The sequence below is a fragment of the Myxine glutinosa genome, chromosome 11 (assembly GCF_964187855.1).
Source record: "Myxine glutinosa chromosome 11, kmMyxGlut1.1, whole genome shotgun sequence".
NCBI classification, from domain to species: Eukaryota; Metazoa; Chordata; class Myxini; order Myxiniformes; family Myxinidae; genus Myxine; species Myxine glutinosa.
Window position 1 is genome coordinate 90,290,337 of NC_136271.1, and position 19,985 is coordinate 90,310,321.

The following is a 19,985-nucleotide window of genomic DNA, read 5'->3' on the forward strand; positions in this document are numbered from 1 at the left end:
CAATGAAGGCTTTGGATAAATAAATAAAAACAATTTCCTTACCTGTGCTTAAAGGACACCTGTCATGTAGGGACACGTTTGCTTGGATTGTAGAGACACTTGACTGATATGTGTCGCCAAAAGGCCCGAGATCGCTTTTCCTTTTCCTTACTGCCGGTGTACATACAAGATTGGGTTTGGATAATGACGTCCTGTTTAGATATTGAAAGGAAATCCTGGCCTTTAGCCACAGTAGTTAAAGGCAAGAAAGAAACCACCTGCTCATGTGAGCATTGTTTGCCATGTTTAGCTTTAGATAATCGAAGAATCGAGATTTCGTGATACCTCATTTGTTGTTTCACCAAGTGTGAATCATTCTTGCTTTGATCAGAAAGCGATGAATGGCACGACGATGCGTATGTCGCACCCTTTACATACGCCTGCTTTCTGTTACCTTTGTATAAGCTGCACATCTATCAGTACGAGTTCAAAATTTGATCTCGTTCACTGGAATCGTGCACGACCTGCATATTGCTGAGCTTTGTAATGGCAGATGGTCAAAAATGGTTTGTTCTCTTGTATGTGTCCTTGATTTGTAATCATAATGTTCCTGCATAATTGCATCGGTATGCAGAGTATGAATAAAAGTTTGTTGCATTCATTAATCCATTCATTATCTTCATGCTTTTTGAAAAAATCGGGGCGGGGCGGATATTGTAATCGGCTCTGTCTGTCTGTCCGTCACACAATTTCCTTGTAAACAGTTGGGCAGAAATTCACCAAACGTGGTAGTTATGATTACCACATGACACAAAGGTGCAAGAGCAATATGATTTTTGACTCCACCCCCTGGGCATCCAAGAGTAAATAGGAAGTGTTGGAGGACTGAGAGAGAGCAGAAGGAGCAATATTGGAGAAGATGCGTTGAAATGAGGAATCACCGACCTGCCTTGATGTGAAAGCAACACACCATGTTTGTGCTTCGGCATCATCGCTGGAAATTCTAATAACTTTGGCCTCTGCTCAATCTGCTCAAAGCACGTGCGGAGCAACAGGTTGAAGTGTATTGTTGTGTTAACATTTTACAATAAACAGTCAGCTTTGCAGCAAATCTTCAATTGGCGTAATATGAGGAGATGTAAAAATGATCTTCTTTTTTTTCTCTTCGGTTGTGTTTGGGGTAGACTCTTGACTGTTGCTGGGCGCACCATTGGCATGATTTTTGGATTTGTTTGCCAAAGGCTATGCATGGCATGGGTGGAACATTCAGGAATGGCAGCATTTGGCCCGCACATGGAATGTTTTGTTCAAACCGGTATTGTTTGTCTACGGAAACATTGTTTTACTCGAAACCACGGAGCATTTATTTTAGTGTCCGAGATCTTGTTTTTATGTTGTTCTAGCCATCACAGCTACCTGGTTTCGAAACTGTTGGCGATACAGTCGTCTACATACCATGACAAAGTGTAACACGCTTAGAATGATCGGATCGGAGGCTGTGACGTGAATACTGGGCCTCAGCTGCTGCAGCTTGCCTGGCATGAAAACTGTATTGTCCCTTAACTAATGACATCATGCCTTGGCCGATCGCCATGGGCCTTGCGTAAGTCTGCAGTGAAGGGCGGCTAACGTTAAGCACGTCGACATGGTGATGACGCTTTGCCAAAGACTGTTTAACTTGACAATTATGAAGCTTCTGCAAATGGATCAAGTCTTGTGCCGGAGAGCATGTTTTCAGACCAAATGTCCAAAAATGTCACGAAATACGGAATTCCACACAAAGATAACCTCTGAAATGTTAAACTTGATGTGCCTTTTGCATTATAGACTAAACATGTTAAATTATTTCACAGAATTGTACTTTTCTGAGGCCCACACGAATTACCTGGTTGTCCATCTTGTCTAATCTTTACTATTTCCACTATCGAAGGTGGATGGAGGTTGCGTTTTCACCCCTGTCTGTCTGCGAGTTTGTTTGTCTGCGAGCAGGATATCTCAAAAGGTTACGGATGGAATCGCACGAAACTTGATGGATGGGTTGGGTGTGTGACGAGGATGAATTGATTTGATTTTAGTTCAGGTCCAGATCCGGCCTATCAGTGGGAATAAAAAGTTAAATTGTTCAGCCTAGCAGAGGAATACTCTCTACCAAGTGCTGTTCGATATTTATTTATTTATTTATTTATTTATTTTTTGCTTCACTAAACCCAATACCATCCGAGTTTTGCATCACATGTTGACATCTTTCCGTGAATGTTCTTGTTTTACTCCTGAGATGGCCAGGTGGTGGCGACACATAGCTTTATGAGACGCTGCTTTGAACAATCAAGGAGACAGCTGGTGTGTGTGTGTGTGTGTGTGTGTGTGTGTGTGTGTGTGTGTGTGTGTGTGTGTGTGTGTGTGTGTGTGTGTGTGTGTGTGTGTGTGTGTACTGTTATATATATATATAGTTTTATTTATAGTCTATCAGATAATCTGAAGCCTCTATTATTTATTTATTTTTGTCTATGCTCCCTGCCCCTCCTCCACTCCCCACAATTGAATTTACGATCACTCGAAGTAAGACAAGCATCATATACAATCCAGTGCAATGCAGCTAGCTGACTTTGAGCACCTCGCGCTATCTTACTATAATTCACCAAATGTCCGTCCGTTCGAAGGAACCGCAAAAACGGCTCAACCGATCCAACGATATTTTGGGTGGGTATTCCTGGGACCCCTGGGAGTAAAATATGCTATATTGTTTTTCCAAGTTCTTCCAAACACGATGGATTAATATTTACCGATATGCACAGTGATGTGGCTTTTGTTGAAATTCTACATACCAGGAGAGAGTAGATCGACTCCTGACGAACTCTTCCTATATAAACGTGCAGCTCCGAAGTAACACGACAGCGTGTGCAAAGCGACTAAGAAACAGGTGTAGCGGCCGCTTCCGTGTTGCAGTTTCGGCGCGCACTCTTCACACATAAACGTGCGACTGAGAAAGACGTGTAGCGTGCGCTTCCGTTTTGCAGAATTCAATCTTTTTTCAAAATGGGCACCATGTACTGTTTAGATTTTGATGATTTGCGTGTGATATGATTTAACGGATGTTTATATGAATCGTTTAAAATAAAAAAGCCTTCAATTTCTGATATTTTGCCTTTTCATTTGGGCCTCCCAATTGAATCCCCGCCCTCAGGGCGGGTACCATTGCTAGTCATTATAATATGACAGTTTGTCTGTTGACGTTGAAGAAAGAGAAAATTGTACCAATAATATGTTCGAAAGTTGCCAGCCATGCTAACAATGATTTACAAGGTGTGTGTCATGTGCTAACGGTGTTTCACTTTTTTGACCGCCTAACTAATTTGAGTGACAGTGATATTTTTGTCCCCCGTCGCACCGCGGAGCGAAAGGGGGCCTATGGTTTTCCCGTGCGTGCATGCGTACGTGCGTGCGTAAGCGACGGACCGAATTCTAATTTGGTGTGTGGGTGCAACCCACGTCAAAATCCAAGATGGCCGCCGCCATGTATGTCTGACGCCATGTATGTCTGATCCTTGTGAGCGGAATATCTTGAAAAATAAGCGAAGTACCAACTTCTAATCTGGTGTGTGGGTGTATCTAGGCATAAGGAAGAACGCTATTGAAAATTGGGTCGCCATGTCAAAGTCCAAGATGGCCGCCGCCATTTATGTCTGAACCTTGTGAGTGGAATATCTTGAAAAGTAAGCGAACTACTAACTTCTAATCTGGTGTGTGGGTGTATCTACGCATAAGGGAGAACGCTATTGAAAATTGGGTCATCATCATCATCCACCTTTGGAGGCCATTTTTCCCCGCAGAGCAGGGGTTGGCCTTTTTCGGGCACCATGGTCCCCTTTTTGAAGCAGTTTTACAGCCGGATGCCCTTCCTGCCGCCAACCCTGTTAGTCGCCTTTTGCGACACACAGGGAATTACCAGTAAACTGGTACTCAATTTGCGGACCTCGGAAGGATGACAGGCTGAGTCAACCCCCCTGGCGTTAATTCAGCGATCGACTGGGATTCGAACCCAGGATCCTAGGATCCCAAGCCGGCACCCTAACCACTAAGCCAACACCAGGCTGACGTGGGTCGCCACGTTAAAATCCAAGATGGCCGCCGCAATTTATGTCTGAACCTTGTGAGCGGAATATCTTGAAAAATAAGCGAAGTACCAACTTCTAATCTGGTGTGTGGGTTTATCTAGGCATAAGGAAGAACGCTATTGAAAATTGGATCGCCACGTCAGAATCCAAGATGGCCGCCGCCATATATATGTCTGAACCTTGTGAGCGAAATATCTTGAAAACTAAACGAACTACTAACTTCTAATCTGGTGTGTGGGTGTATATACGCATAAGGGAAAACGCTATTGCAAATTGGGTCGCCACGTCAAAATCCAAGATGGCCGCCTTGCGTCTTCCACTTTGTCAACTCAACTCACATCACTTCACCGACGGGGGACCTAAGCGTAATGCTTGTTTCACCTGCAACTGTACCATAAAATAGCTTTTTAGGAATGTTGCTGTGTAAGAAAAGCATTCGGACAATGTGGAATGGAAAAGCATCTCGTTTATCAAATAATTTGGTGTGAAATTTATTATTATGGATATCAATTTGTAATTCTAAAAAGGAAACTGAAGTGGAAGTTTGGTTTTCCTTTTTTAATTCAAGTTATTTTGGATATATATCATCATGAAGCTGCTCAAATATAAATCCATCGTTAATTGCCAATAAATCAATGAACCTGAAGATGTTTCCGCATCTTCGTGCAGTTGTTACTTTATTCTTGCACATGTTCTGGACCCAATCAAACTCGTACATGTGCAGAAACAAATTTGCAAAGAAAGTGGAACACACACACACACACACACGTACATGCACGCACGCACGCACACACACACACATCCACACACACACATCCACACACATCCACACACATCCACACACATCCACACACATCCACACACATCCATCCACATCCACACACACACATCCACACACACACATCCACACACACACATCCACACACACACATCCACACACACACATCCACACACACACATCCACACACACACATCCACACACACATCCACACACACATCCACACACACATCCACACACACATCCACACACACATCCACACACATCCACACACACACATCCACACACACATCCACACTCTTTATGTGTAAGTAATTTAAACTCTTCTGAGCAATGACATCAGTTATTTGAACATGTTAATGTGTTCATGTTTTTATGGCAGGTATGTTATTATTTTACAACACACTTGGCCCTAGCTGTTGTAAATTTAGTACAGACAGTAAGTAGTACAACTTTGTTACTGATTTGGAAATTATTAATTTCTCAAGGATCAGGATCGTCAACCTGGTTCTGTTTTTCCATGAGTTCTCCACACCTGCTGACACAAACTTATGACTTACCTGGAACAAGCAGAAAACTAATAGTTTACCAAGTACTGTTATTCGCACCAAGTAATGTCGGCTTGGCTTCAGGTGTGCTTTGTAGATTAATTTTTATTTATTTTTAATTTACTTATCGTTGTTTGCAAATGGAAAACGCTTGTTTGTAAGATGTAAAAAAGAAAAGAAAGCAGGACCATAAAAATATTGATAATTTCTTATTTGAAGGGAACATTATCAGCATGTTTAATTCCTTTAGTCGCTTTGGTTACCTTCCAACAAATATTTCCTATATGGCGTGCGTACGTACTCCGTACCTCGTACTCTTAGCTCTCAAATGAGTTATATAATCACTCAAGGAGCCATTTGGAGACTATGTACACAAAATGGTGGAATGTTGAGCACACCATCCTTTCTTTCATACATTCCTCTTTCCCTCTCCTGCCTCCTACACTCCCACCCCTCCCACTACATCTTGTATGTTTTCATCCTGTTTCCACTAACACCTTCTCTCTGTCTTTCTTTCACTCTCCTCCTCAATTAACATTTGGAAGTGCAAAACAATTGATCATCTTATGTTCCTCCCTGGCCTGCGTTTGGTTGTGATTCACTCTTATTCACCTGTTTAAAAAAAAAAAAAAAGACAATAAATAATAAATTACATGCCGTTAACATAGGAACTTTTGTTATTCTGGCAAGAGTTTTGAACACCGCTTCCTGCTATGGAAAACAGGCCGCACTGATTGTGCTTGCGTTGCGTTTGCATGTGTTTGACATTGAGCATTCTGTGTGATGGCACTGTAATCCCCAAAATGTTTTTTTTGGGAGGGGGTGTGAGCATTGGGGTGTAGTGTGTGCGTGGTGCACAACACTCACAAATTGCTAACATGTGATAAGAAAAGTTTGTGAATCCATGGATTTGAAACTTTGCTAAATCTTGCGAAATGGAAGGCCCTCATCTCTGCTGAAATCGTAACCGAAGACCAGGTGGTAATGTTTGTTTGTTTTATTAATGTTATTTAACATGAACCTGGTTCAGCTGAACAGATACATTACCTTAGCGTGTAATCAATTGTTTTTAAGCACGGCGATGATAAATTGGAGCGCAGAATGCCTGTTGCTTTTGGCCATTGAAAGCCTCTGCATAGGCCTTGAGAAGGGGGCCTGGCAAAGGGAGCCTGTTCTCTTGTTTTTACTTTAGCCCCAAGGCTAAAGACCTTTTTTGGTTAAGCTGGATGTCATACATGTGCAAACTCTGAAATCTGCTCTGCAAAGGTCACTAAAGTGAAATGTTAAACATGCTCTTAAAGAAGGGCATGGTCTTCTACCGACCTTGGTCTCTCGGGCAGCTTTGATGGCTCGGTGCTTTTCAAATGGTGCATGGGTCGAGATTTTGATTTTTGTTACGGGTGAGGTTGAGTTCCCCCGATACCATGACCCGCATGCTGGAATTATCCGGCATGCCTGGAATCCTGAAACTAACTCCCAGGAAGAGCTGAGAAAAGGAGTCCCCCAGCAAATGGTGGGGCTGCTCCTCCCTGCCCCCCATTCCACTCTGCCAATGCTTCAACAACTGTTCCAGCCCCTTTGGTACGTCATAAACCTATCCCTCTCCTCCCCATTTCAGCCTTAAGGATAACCTTGATCAAATTGTTTGAATATACCTTTCTAAGATTAATTTCTACCTTGAATTTCCTGAGGAAGAGTATTTTTTTAAAGTTTATTTTGTTTTGGCTTTTTTTCCGCATTACTCTTCCCCTTAAGACTTTTGCTCTGGATGGGATATTTCCCTCCATCTTTACGGTGTCCTCTTTTAGACTTGAGTAAACGCACACTGTCCTCATCCAATCCTGCACATTCAAGTCATGCTGTTTGGAACCCCCTTCTGCGTTTCTCCATCTCCTTCGCTCTACTCCTGTCAGAGGATCGCTAAAGCTCGTGGCATCAAATTGTTCAAGATATAATGTACGCACGGACTCTTTGAATGTTCTTGTTATTTCTTTATTTTTGCTACTTGTTCCTGAACTTTCTTTCATTTAATGGTGGGCAAAGAGGAAAGCAAAAAAAAGAAGCTAAAGAAGAAGGAACATTCATTTTTCTTGCACCCACCACAAAAACGCCCGCTCCGCACGTTGACTTCTACATTGGGAATCTGAGTTTCAGAAAGGGCTCTTCTGAATCCCATCTGAGCTCAGACGACGTCCAACCTCCCCCCTTCCCTCTCCTGCCCCACAACAGCGGTGATGGACATCTTGACATTTCTTGACAAGCTAAACAACAATCGACTTGCTTTGCTGCGATATCCAGGTAACATGTGATGCCACTCCTGAATTTTTTTTTTCTTTGAACAGGAAAACCCCTCTGCAGTACTTACTCGATGGAGTTGCCTTGTTCAATCACCATACGACCGAAATAATTCACGTGTTCTATCTAAGGGGCTTGTTACCTACAGGCGTTATTTTATTTTATTTTTTAGGTTATTGGTATTAATCTTGGTCGTTTATTTCCAAAGGTGCACGATTTGAGTATCGGCAAAATTCTGAAACTGATGTACCATCGTACTCTGTTACAGATGTTGTCGATGCGTCAATGTTGACGAAGCACTTTTGCCAAGGGTTATGCTGGGTGATTTGCCGTTGCCTTCCCAGCAGTTGTTATGGCAGGAATTTGGAATTTGGCCATGATGCCGGTAATGGCTCGCCTATACTCTTCACGAAGGACACAATGGGATCTTTAAAGTCCATTAAGCAATGCTAGCACACAAGATGTCCAGTTTAACATCCGTCCAACGGCACACACATTGATGAAGCACCAGGATGACAGTTCATAGCTGGGTCGGAATTCCAACCAAGGCTAGACAGCTTAGAGGTGAGTGTGCGTACCTCTAGGCCATCCTGCCAGCATGTTGGGAAGATGTTATTGGATGTGGCCAGAGTTAGATATTGAATTGCTTGCTTTGCTTTCATCTGCTTTGCTTCTTCATTAATTATTTGGAGAAGCAATGTTGGCATTTCTCAAAGCTGTTTGATGCAAGTGCCACTGTTCTAACAGATACATGTTCTTGCTGTATTTGAACTCTGGTCATTCATATTACTCCAGTACTGACAAATGATCTTTGGCTGCTCCAACAATTTGTTTTCGTTCGTAATCTCGCAGTAAGTGTATTCCTGACTTTGGTATTTATTACCCGTATATACCACAGTAATTGGTTGTTCTCTTCTTGTCGATTCAACACCCATGTGTGTAACCGTACAATGCTGTGCTACCCTCGTGTACTGCCAGACTATTGGGGGTAGAGATGCTTCTTGAGCTACTGTGGTGCTTCTTGCTTCTTAAGTCCTCCAGGTTTTACGGGGCCATCTATTTATTTTATGAGAGGATTGGGGTTGATTTTATAAAATTTTAAGAAAGGGGTATATTCGTATACATCTACAATATATATATATATATATATATATATATATATATATATATATATATATATATATATATATATATATATATATATATATATATATAATATTAATAATATTAATAATAATATAATACAAGTCAGGAGACGACGATGGTTCACGAGCGAGTGGTTATTCAATGACAAAGGTCAAAACCGACATTGAAAATATATAAATAGGAATGTATTATCTGTTATGAGACTAGTTAGCTACATACACACAACAACAACAGGCATTTTTAGGCCATTTTCTCTACTAGAGCGGGGGTTAGCTTTGCGGTCCCCATGACAATCTTCTCCATTTTGCCCTATTTTCTGCATCTCCCCTTGTTAACCCCCTTGCCCGCATTTCTTCTTCCACCATCTTTAGCCAAGTCTTTCTCGGTCTTCCCCGTCCTCTGCTTCCTTCTACATTCATTTCCATAACTCTTCTCAACCAGTCACTTTCATCCTTCCTCAACACATGACCAAACCATCTCAACCTGTTCCTCTTCACAGCATCAATCACAGGCTCTATTCCCATCATCTTTCGCAATTCATCATTTGTCTTCCTCTCTCTCAACGATACTCCGCACATCCACCGAACCATTCGCATTTCCACCCTTTCCAGCATTCGTTGCTGCTCTACATTCATGACTACTCTACATTCATAGCTACATAATACCGAAAATTCGGTTCGATTCTGACAACTTTGAAAATTTGACCTTTGTGACCTTGAAATGTCAAAACGAAGGTTACTGACCTTGAAATGAGATAGAAAATAATGTATAATCAGTTATGAGGTTAGTTAGCTACTCAATACCGAAAATTCGGTTCGATTCCGACAACTTTGAAACTTTGACCTTTGTGACCTTCAAAGGTCAAAGGTCTAAGATTCTGAAATTTGTTGGAAAACTTGTATTTCATGATGTATGTGATAATATAAGATCATGTACGACATTTCACCCTATCAGGAAGTGAACAATGTAATAAAACCATCAAAAATCGACTTTTCTAAATTTTCTGACCTTGTGACCTTGACCTTGGGGCGAAAATGAAAAATGGAGCTCTGTGGGGCTCGACACATGACATTGGCCTAACCAAATACCGAAACCCCTGTCAGATTCCACCAAACCCCTCGGAGAAGATATAGCTTGAACTCGATTACCCCCTAAAAAGACATCTTTTTCGGGCGTGGCTCCACCCACAATGGGCGCAATACGCCCACTCTAGGCAGGACACAACTAGATCATGATATCGACCTACCACCCAAGTTTCATCAAGATCAGATGATATCATCGAGTAGTTATGCTGCGGACAGACAGATACACAGACACACAGACACACACCCATGACGAATGTAGTGGTCACTGTTTGATAACTCGTGAACCAATAGACACTATATATAGTACTGTGCAAAAGTTTGTTATTTCAATGGTATTCATACTTTCGGGTAAATTCATCAAATTATCAGTGATTAGTCATATATGTTTGTTGTAAATTATTAGACTTTCCCATATGTCCTTCATTGGACTCTGTGGTAGGTATTCTAACACTTGGAGCACGTCAGCTGTAACCTTGTTCTCCAAATACTGTTTTACTGTCTTGAAGTGTAGTGTAGTGTAGTGTACTGAAGTGTAGAAGAAGTGTAGTAGATCATTATCTTGTTAAAAAATATTTATCTTCTGATTAATGGATTTCCACTGGGAACTGCATGGCTCTGCAGTATCTGCTTGTACTTCTCTTTTGTCCGTGTCCCATTGGTTTTACCAAGTTTTCCAACACCAAAAGCTGAGAAACAACCCCAGACAGTCACAGAGCCTCCCCCGTGTTTAACAGTAGACTGCAAACATTGCATGTTGTAACGTTCTCCAGGACTTCGCTGTACAACCTGGCGTCTCTTGGATCCAACAAGGTAAAACTTTGATTCATCAGACCAGAGAACCCGATTCCATTGTTCGGTCGCCCATTCTTGCTGTTGCTTTACAAATTTCAGTCTTTTCACCTTATTCTGTGGTCCCAGCAGTGGTTTATATGCTGCAACTTTGCCATAGAGACTTGTTGCAATTAGACTTTGGACACATTGCTGGTCAAGATGTTAATGTTCAGGCCTGCTCTCATTTCATTTGTCACCTGCTGACTTGATTTCCTTCCATCATGTAAGATGAGCAACTTGAAGTGATTGTCTTGCCTTGGGGAGATTATTTTGTCTTCCTGCCCTTTTCTTATACCGAGTCGGTTTATATCAGACATTGCAAAGTGTACCTCACATCATTATAGGAGATCTTCCTCTTTTCTGATATTTTTACATCTGTTACCAAAAGTGGACTGAGGTTATGTTTTCACCTCTGTCTGTTTGTCAAAAAGTTGAAGACTGATTCAGACGAAACTTGATGGACAGGTATCGTGTGTGATAATGACAATTTGATTTTATTTTGGTGAAGATCCGGATACTATAATTTTTGAAAGTGTCTCTTAACCATTGAAATTTTAAAACAATACAAGTTATAGAACTTGTAGTTTACCAAGTTAAAAACAATACAAGTTGCAGATCCAGCCTATCAGTGGGCTACAAATGTAAACTGCTCAGCCTCGTGGAGTTATGCGCTCTACCGAGTGCTGTTCTAGTCTTCATGGTTTGCCCTTCTCGCAGAGCTTGGATCTTCACACACTGCTCGAATGAAAGTTGCTTTCTTGGTACCATTCTCAACCGACTCATAGACATTCAAGCAAGGGAACGAGCTGATGAAAACTAATTTCACATGTTCACAAATTTACAACTTTTATTGTGATTTCTTGTAATTCTACTTGTTATAATGGAGCAAACATATATGGGTATGTATCTATGTATGTATATATCTGACCAAGATGCCTTCTTCTTCACACACACACACACACACACACATATATATATATATATATATATATATATATATATGTATATATATATATATATATATATATATATATATATATTAGATATCTAAATATATAGATATATATAGATATATATAGATATATATATAGATATATATATAATATATTGATATATATAGATATATATACATATAGATATATATATAGATATATATAGATTATATATATATAGATGATATATAGATATATATATATAGATATATAATTATATATATATAGATATAGATATATATACAGTAGATAGATATATATAGATAAATATATATAGATAGATATAGATAGATATATATCGATATATATAGAGATATATATATATATATATATAGATATATATATATATATATATATAGATATATAGATATATATAGATATATATATATATAGATATATATATACAGATATATATAGATATATACAGATATATATAGATATATATAGATATATATATATATATATATATATATATATATATATATATATAGATATATATATATTGATATATATATATATTGATATATATATATATATATTGATATATACAGACTTGGCATTTAATATGGAATATTTTTTTTTTCTTGACTTGGGTTTACTTTCTGAACTCAGTATATCAATCTGGTGAGTTTCTTTTACACTTCGGTGATGTCTTTGTTGAAAGAACCATGTCACTGATTGTCTTTCGCAGCAAGAAGTCAATAACAGGATTATATCACAGGTGGCGTGACAAAATGTAAGGACAGGTACATTTGACGATTGGCTTCACAATCGGGTATATAAGGGTTGTTGCGTTCTGTATTCGTGGAAAACAACTGCTGCACGTCTACAAAAGTTATTGCCGCTTCCTCTGGAGATGGTCCGTCAACTTGACAATGCTGTTTGTCATGGAGTGGTGGCTTTACGAAATTCTGGCATGAAACAGCGTGCTATTGCTCGGCAGTATGGCATCACTCAAGGTCAGGTGTCAAAGATCCTGAAACGAAATGCTCAGAGGGGTGTCCCTACTCCAATACAGAGGCCAGGACGTCCACGCAGAACCACAAGGAGAGATGATCGCCAGCTGTACCGGTTAGTCTGCAATGGCCGTACCAAGTCAGCTAATCGGCTGAGGGCTGAGTGGCAGCAACTGACAAATGTGCCTGTATCCAGAAGGCTAGTCAACCAACGACTGGTTCAAGCAGGCTATCATGCCAGGCATCCCCTGAGAAAGCCACGCCTGACCAGACAACACAGCCAGCGCCGATTGCAGTGGGCCAGAGAGCACCGTCAATGGCAGCCAGGACACTGGAATCACGTGACCTTCAGTGACGAGTCTAGATTTCTGGTCTATCGTCAAGAGGGCCACGTCCGAGTGCACAGACAAGTGCATGAAGCCCACAACGAAGATTGTATAATGCCAAGAGTCCAAGCTGGAAGTGGTGGGGTGACCGTTTGGGCTGCTTTTCATGCAGGGGGCAAAACGGAACTGGTTGTTCTGAATGGAAACCTGAACCAGTTCAAGTACAGGGTCAGGAAGAAACATTGCTTCCATTTGCTCGTGCCGCCTTTCGAGGAAACTTTGTCTTCCAAGATGACAATGCACGGCCTCATCGTGCTCGCATGATCCAACACTTTCTTGCTGACCGTGGTGTAAAGCATATGGAGTGGCCTGACATGTCCCCGGATATGAATCCGACAAAGAACTTGTAGGCAGAATTAACGCGTCAAATCGACAACTTGGACCAGCAGCCGACCTCTGTGCGTGAATTGCAGCAGACTATTGTCACTGCATGGCAAGCGATTCCTGTCAAAACCTTGGCAAATCTCGTCAACAGCATGCCTCGACGTGTACGTGCTCTCCTGAATGCTCGTGGGGGTTACACGAAATACTGAACTGTAATTTTACTGTCCGTAATCCCAGTCATAATTTAGCTTTTGTTTTTGTTGAAAAAAAAATTGGCTAATGTGCAAAATAAAGAGATACTTCTGGAAAACGTACAGAGGTTTAACACAGTACTGTCCATGAATTAAGTTCGATATCAGTTCACATCACTTTCAAGGATCAATTTATTTGCTTCAAAATGTAAAATGTGGTTTTTGTTTCTTTTAAAGGTCACATTAACAAAATCTAGAATAATTTCAACATAATTCCAATGAACTTTTGGTTCCAAGTCATCTTGAAAAGTAAGTTCACCCCCACAAAAAAAAATTCCATATTAAATGCCACGTCTGTATATTGATATATATATATATATATATATATATATATATATATATATATATATATATATATATATATATATATATATTGTAACGGTTTTGAGAAGTGTAACGGGTTTTTTTTTGAGAAGGTAACGGTTTTTGAGAAGTGTAACAATTTTGGAGGAAGTGTAACGAATGTAAAAAGTATGGTTTTGTTATGTGTAACATCCTCGTAATGTAAATAATGGTCGCAGCCGTCCTAGTTAATTCCATGAAACTTACACGCAGGCCACGATATATCTTTTTAAATAGTGTATTTCCTTATTCTATGTAGGCTAAATATGTGTTTCCCACTAGATTGACTTTGCATTGTATCAAACAAAATAAGCGTAGGCCCTTCCAATTTCCCCAATCATCTCCGCTCTCCAAAGTTCCTTTCAAAAGGGTGCGAGTGGTGTTCAATCCCGCAAGCCGCCATTGCCCATGTGCTAATCTCGGAGAAGAAAGGCGTGTCTCCACCTCGTCATAGAGGGGAGGAGTGAGCCAACCCCACTTGGCCAATCAGCACCGCGGTGAGCGACCCGGTAGGCGTGCCCTCGCAGCCGGCGGCTTGATTCCGCCCGGGGTAATAAAAGCGACTGTAAGGGACTGCTTCACCAGATGACTGGGAGATGAGCGAAGAGGCGACACCAAGAGGAGCGGTGAGATGCGAAACGCTCCAAGCCAAAGAGGAGAGGTACTCGGAAAGGAAACCAGCTTTGGAGAGACGCGCTGAAAGGAGGGAGACGGCTCCACCAGAAGGAGAGGAGCAGGTGTGCCCGAGCCAGCGCGGTGACGTCTACAGCATCGGCAGCGGATACGCGACGAAGGGTTTTCCCGCCAAAAAACCGCGAGGAATTGAGAGCTGCTGCCTCCCTCTCCAGCAATCCACCTCAAGCCCTACCTGCCTGCAATATCCCCCGTGTAAGTGTGAACGTCATCTGTCCTACTCGTTGTCTTGGGGTTAAGTAAATTGAATAGAATAAGCTAACGATGCACTGTGTGACTGCTTTCTCCATCCATTGCTTGTAAATAATTTTGGTCGCTCTTCCTTTTTGCTTGTGTGTGTATAATAAATCTGTTCTTCCTCCGTACTCTGTCTTCTTCTCTTTTCCTTCTCTTTCGGTCGCTTTAGAGGTTTCCCGATTGAATATCTGCGGTGCGATCTGGTCAACGTCGGGTGGAATCGGGTTCTAATCGGGGAGTAACTGTTCGGACGCGGTAATACCAACCGCTCGGTAAAATAACATCTTTAACCGCGTCTGTAACAATTGGTTGTCAGGAGTTGGATTCGGACCTGGGACTAAATTTGTTAGGCCCAAATTTTGGAACACCAATTGTGTTAGTACAGTAACAATTGGTGTCGAGGAGTGAGATCGGACCCGAAGCGCGCTTAACGCGCTCAAAATTACAAGCTGCCGAAATTTATTTTGTTTTATAAAACCCGAATTTTGAGATCGCGCCATGGACAATCAAGGCGATCGGATGTCGGTGGGGGAGATAGACGGGTTAGGGGTAACCCAGGACTTCGGGGAAGAAAGGGAGGAGGAGAAAAATGGCAATGTGGTTGCGGAGGTATCAGGCGCACAAAATGGCGCTCTTGTGCACGAGGTTGGGGCAGCTGCGGCCGCACCCTTGGTACTACCAACGGTGGCCCAAATGCAAGCCTTCATGGCCCAATTCATGGTGGAAATGCAGAGAGAAAACGACATTATGGAACGAATGGAAAACAGAATGAGGGCTGATATAATGAGCGAATAACGAAAGAATGGGGAAACCAAATTGAAGCAATAACGAACGAATTGGGAAACCAAATTGAAGCAATAACGAACGGAATGAGGGCCGATAGGGAGGAAAGGGAGCAGAGGGACAGAGACCGCAAGTTGGGCGAAAGGGTCCCAGGGGTGCACGAGGAAGTAACGCGGGTCGAAAAGCGCCGGTTGAACGAAGTTGAGAAAAGCACGGGTACAATGACGGGGGTAGAAATCGCGACACGGGGTTTGGAAAAGCCGGCGACCGCTGAGGAGGAGGAGGGTGTTTTATTAAAGCCAACGGTCGTCGAGGTGAACAAAGACAAAGCAGTGCTGGGAATTAAAATTGAAGAGATGACGGAGGTAGCCCGGGAATTGCAGGGAGAAATGGAATATGTACAAAGTCCCTGCTCAAATCATGATGATGTACTCGCTAATCCAAATGGAAGTTTACAGGTTCGCGTGGAGAAAAGGATCCCCCAGGTGAGTCGTGCTGTTGTGTATTGTGCGGGGAGATTTTGTAAGAGGATGTTTGGCGACAAAAGAATTTTCGCGCGCTTGGGATCGAGGAAGCATCCGGGCGTTGGTGAAGGGTCCCGTGTGAGTGGAAATGGCACGCGTGTGGAAAAAAAGTGTGCGTCAAGGGGTGAGCGTGTTACGAAGCGCGAGTGTGATACCGAGTGCGAGCGAGAATGCACGTCGGGGTGTACGGAGTGTGACACGAATAGTGAGTTGGTGATGGCGCAGGTGCGAGAGGGCACATCGGAGCACGAGTGTGAAAACCGAGTGCGAGCGAGAATGCATGTCGGGGTGTACGAAGTGTGACACGGAGAGTAAGGTGGTGGTGGAACGTGTGCGAGGAAGCACACCTGAGTTGGTGATGGCGCAGGTGCGAGAGGGCACATCGGAGCGCGAGTGTGAAACCGAGTGCGAGCGAGAATGCACGTCGGGGTGTACGAAGTGTGACACGGAGAGTAAGGTGGTGGTGGAACGTGTGCGAGGAAGCACACCTGAGCTGGTGGTAGCGCGGGTGTGGGAGAGCCCATCTGAGCGCGTTAGTGGGTGGATGCCAGAGTGCACGCCCATGGTGAGTGTTACGGAGGACGTAACGGAGGAGAGGTGTGCGCAAGAGTGTGCGCGAGAGGTGTGGTGTGTAACAGGGAGAGCGTTGGTGGAATGTACGGACGGCGTTGGAACGCCGGGTTTTGTGAGGGTGAAAGGGGTAGCGTATGCTTGTGAGCATGCCGGTGAAGCATCGACGGTAACCGGGTTAGCGGTTAGGGCGACGGATAGCCGATGCGAGCACTCGGTGCGAGGGGTGCTTTGTTGGGTGCGAGGCCCGGCGCGGATCGATGCTGCGTCGCTTCTCTTCGAAGCGTCGTTGCCGATTCGGGCTTGGCCACGGTCGAGTCCGGGCCTCGTAGGGCGAGGCGACCGGTCCGGTTCAAGGGCGAGTGGGAGGAAGCGGAACGGTGCCCCCTCGTGGGGACGGGGTTCCGACCGAGGGAGATTGAGCCATCGGGCCCGGGACCGCAAGGTGCCGCGCCGAGATGGTGCGTGGAACCTCGGTCCAACCAAACCACCTCCCTTGAACCGAAAGCCGGACGGATTCAACCTGCAGGCAACCAAACCACCCGAATTCATTGCTCGGCTTTACGAACCGAGTTTAATGATGTCATGACGCACCGAGGCTAGGATATAGTGGACTGTGATGATGGTAATAGTGATAGTGATCGTGATTTGATACGAAATTTATAATAGTGGGTAGAATTGGCAGTAAATGGAAAATTTTTGAATTGGTTGGAATTTGGACGAGCAAAATTGATAGTGGAGAGACCCCCGATGTGGTGGGATGGCAAATCCACCATCCCTCACAGACGTGGGGCAAATGCGCAATAGATTATGGGGTTGATGGCAGTGAAAACTAGCCCGGGTGGGTTAGGATATCGTGTGTAGGGCCCTAGAAGATGACATTAGGTGACGTTAAGATTAGTTAGTGACTGATACCTGTAGTGGGGACGCAGGTAGATTAGTGTGGATTATAATGACGAGGGAGCGCAATAGTTTAAAGGGACGACTGGGAAGCGCAAGTTTCAGAGGGGAGTAGTTAGCTGAGATGATGCCGTGTGTTTGAGAATTGAACAGGTGTGCAACTGAACAGGTGTGTGGAGCAGTGTATGAGGGAGTAGTGGTGATTGCGTGTTGTGTTGACCAAATGGTCCAGGAAGAAAGGAGGGTGCAGGTGGCACCAGGTATGAGTGCACAGGTGTGCAACAACAGGTATGGAGGACAGGTGTATGGAATAAATGGTATGGAGTATTGGAATGGATGGTCGTGGAGTGAGTATGGTGGAAATTGTGGAGTGGAGTGGATGGTGCGAAGGTGTGAATGGGGGAAGAGTGGACCCCCATCACGGATACCCGGGGCGGGTAGTGTAAGTGTTAGGTAGAGGGTACAGGTAAATTGTGGTTGGATATTGGCATCTGTGGTGCGGGTGAAAGAATGGTCTTTGGATGGGTGCATTAGTGTTGTGGAAATGGCTGGGCGTGTAGCCTGTTAGTGTGAGTAGTTGGTTGGGCACTCCACCACTGTGAGGATGTCGGCCAGGTGAGGCCGCAGGTGGGCTCTGGGAGCCGCTAGTAGTTGTTGTGGATGGGGCCCGAGGATCCGGAGGACGGACCCGGGTAGCCCAGTGCCAGAGGGCACCAAGGGGTGACAGAGCCAGGAGAGGGCCTTCCCCAGTTAGATAGGTTAGGGTGAGGAGCAGGTAAGCTCGGGTGGCAACTGCAGTGGTGGAGGTGTGCAGGCGGGTAGACCTGCTGGGAGAGCTACACGTCGCAGCCCAGAAATTGTGCGAAGGCACCGGGAGATGAATCGGGGGAGAGAGACCCCAAATTGAGAAGCACCACAGTTTGGTCAATGGGAATTGGTTATTAGAACCCATAGTGTAAGTTGGCCAATGGATTGGCAGGGAGAGACCCCGGGTAGTGTAAAGTGTGTTAAAATCATTTAGAGGATAGTTAGGATGAAGGATCTCCTCGCACCATCTGCATCCACTCACTTGAGGTGACAGGAACTCCACACCATGCCATGTTTTATTATTTTTCATTGATGCAAATGTTTGGATTGTGAGACGCATCATGACGTGGGTGTGACATTGTGCGTAATTCCATCTCTCCCTCCTTATGAGGATTGATGACGAATTGGGTGATGGCAAATTTTGGTTAGACGGATTGTGGTGACGAATTTGGTATAGAGGAAATATGGGGAAGACGTGACAGTAGTGACGAATTTGTAAATGGGTAGATTTTGTAAATATGGGGTAAGGGCAAGGGTAGTGTAGGTGACAGGGGGGTGACGTACGGTAGGGACGAGCTTTCTCACTTCGCCCTCCGTACGCATTTCGCCTTGCATTGCCTTATTGATGTGTACCCTTGTGACCTTACCCCTCGCTCAATTGTCTCTTTTGTCTCCCACATGACCTGTGCGCCATTGGGTGCCGAGGGGAGCGTGCGTGAGGTGGCCATTGTGCGCACGAGATTCCCAGAACCAGCATGCATTGCGTTGATGTACCACTTTATGGACCGCTGTTCTGCGGCCAAGTACCACTTGATGGACCCCAGGTTCTGGGGCAGGGCACCTCTGTTGGAGACCGGCCATAGTGGCCAGGGAATCTTGCTTGCGGACCTCGGTAAGGTGGCACCTATGCCAAACAGGTGGACCACCCTTAGTTGGCCCCTGAGGCCCTAAATAAAAACGAACACAAGTTGTGCTTTTTATATTTCCAAGTAGGCCGCATGAAGCCAGAAGACGTCGGGAAGAACATCGGCCCAGCAGAGAAAGAGAAGACCACCACCAGTTGTTTTGTTGTGTTTATTATGAACCATGGTGACTGCGCACCGAGTGGTGCTTTTGGTGCTTTGTGGTGCTTTTGGTGCTTTGTGGTGCTTTTGGTGCTTTGTGGTGCTTTTGGTGCTTTTGTGTGCTTTGGTGGTATTGGTACTGGTGCATCGATGCAATGCGTGCTGTCTCCTCCCTCCCAACAGGAATTTCTTTTTCTTGTTCCCTAAAAAAAAAAAACAAAAAAAAAAACACAGGTCCTGGGTTGCGTTGTAAATAAGAAATCACGTCATTGTAAATAATGCTCCCCACCGTAAATGTATAGTTTGAGAATAATTCCGTAATTCGGTTAGATGTGGGCTTGAGTCTGTTAGACGGTGCAATGCAATAGGGGGACATATT

General features: G+C 43.7%; 1 protein-coding gene across 2 annotated transcripts in view; it reads left to right on the forward strand.

Moving 5' to 3' along the window:
* LOC137415933 (transcription cofactor vestigial-like protein 4) overlaps nt 1-19,985 on the forward strand; it is a 152,508-nt gene that overhangs the window by 33,433 nt on the left and 99,090 nt on the right. Inside the window, exon 1 of one of the 2 annotated variants that reach the window (XM_068101458.2) lies at nt 7,445-7,718. The exons of the other annotated variant lie outside the window; for it this stretch is intronic. Within the exon in view, the coding sequence (XP_067957559.2) occupies nt 7,655-7,718 (64 nt within the window). The 5' untranslated portion in view covers nt 7,445-7,654. Of the gene's footprint in view, nt 1-7,444; nt 7,719-19,985 lie in introns of those variants that run through there. 2 annotated transcript variants of the gene reach the window in all.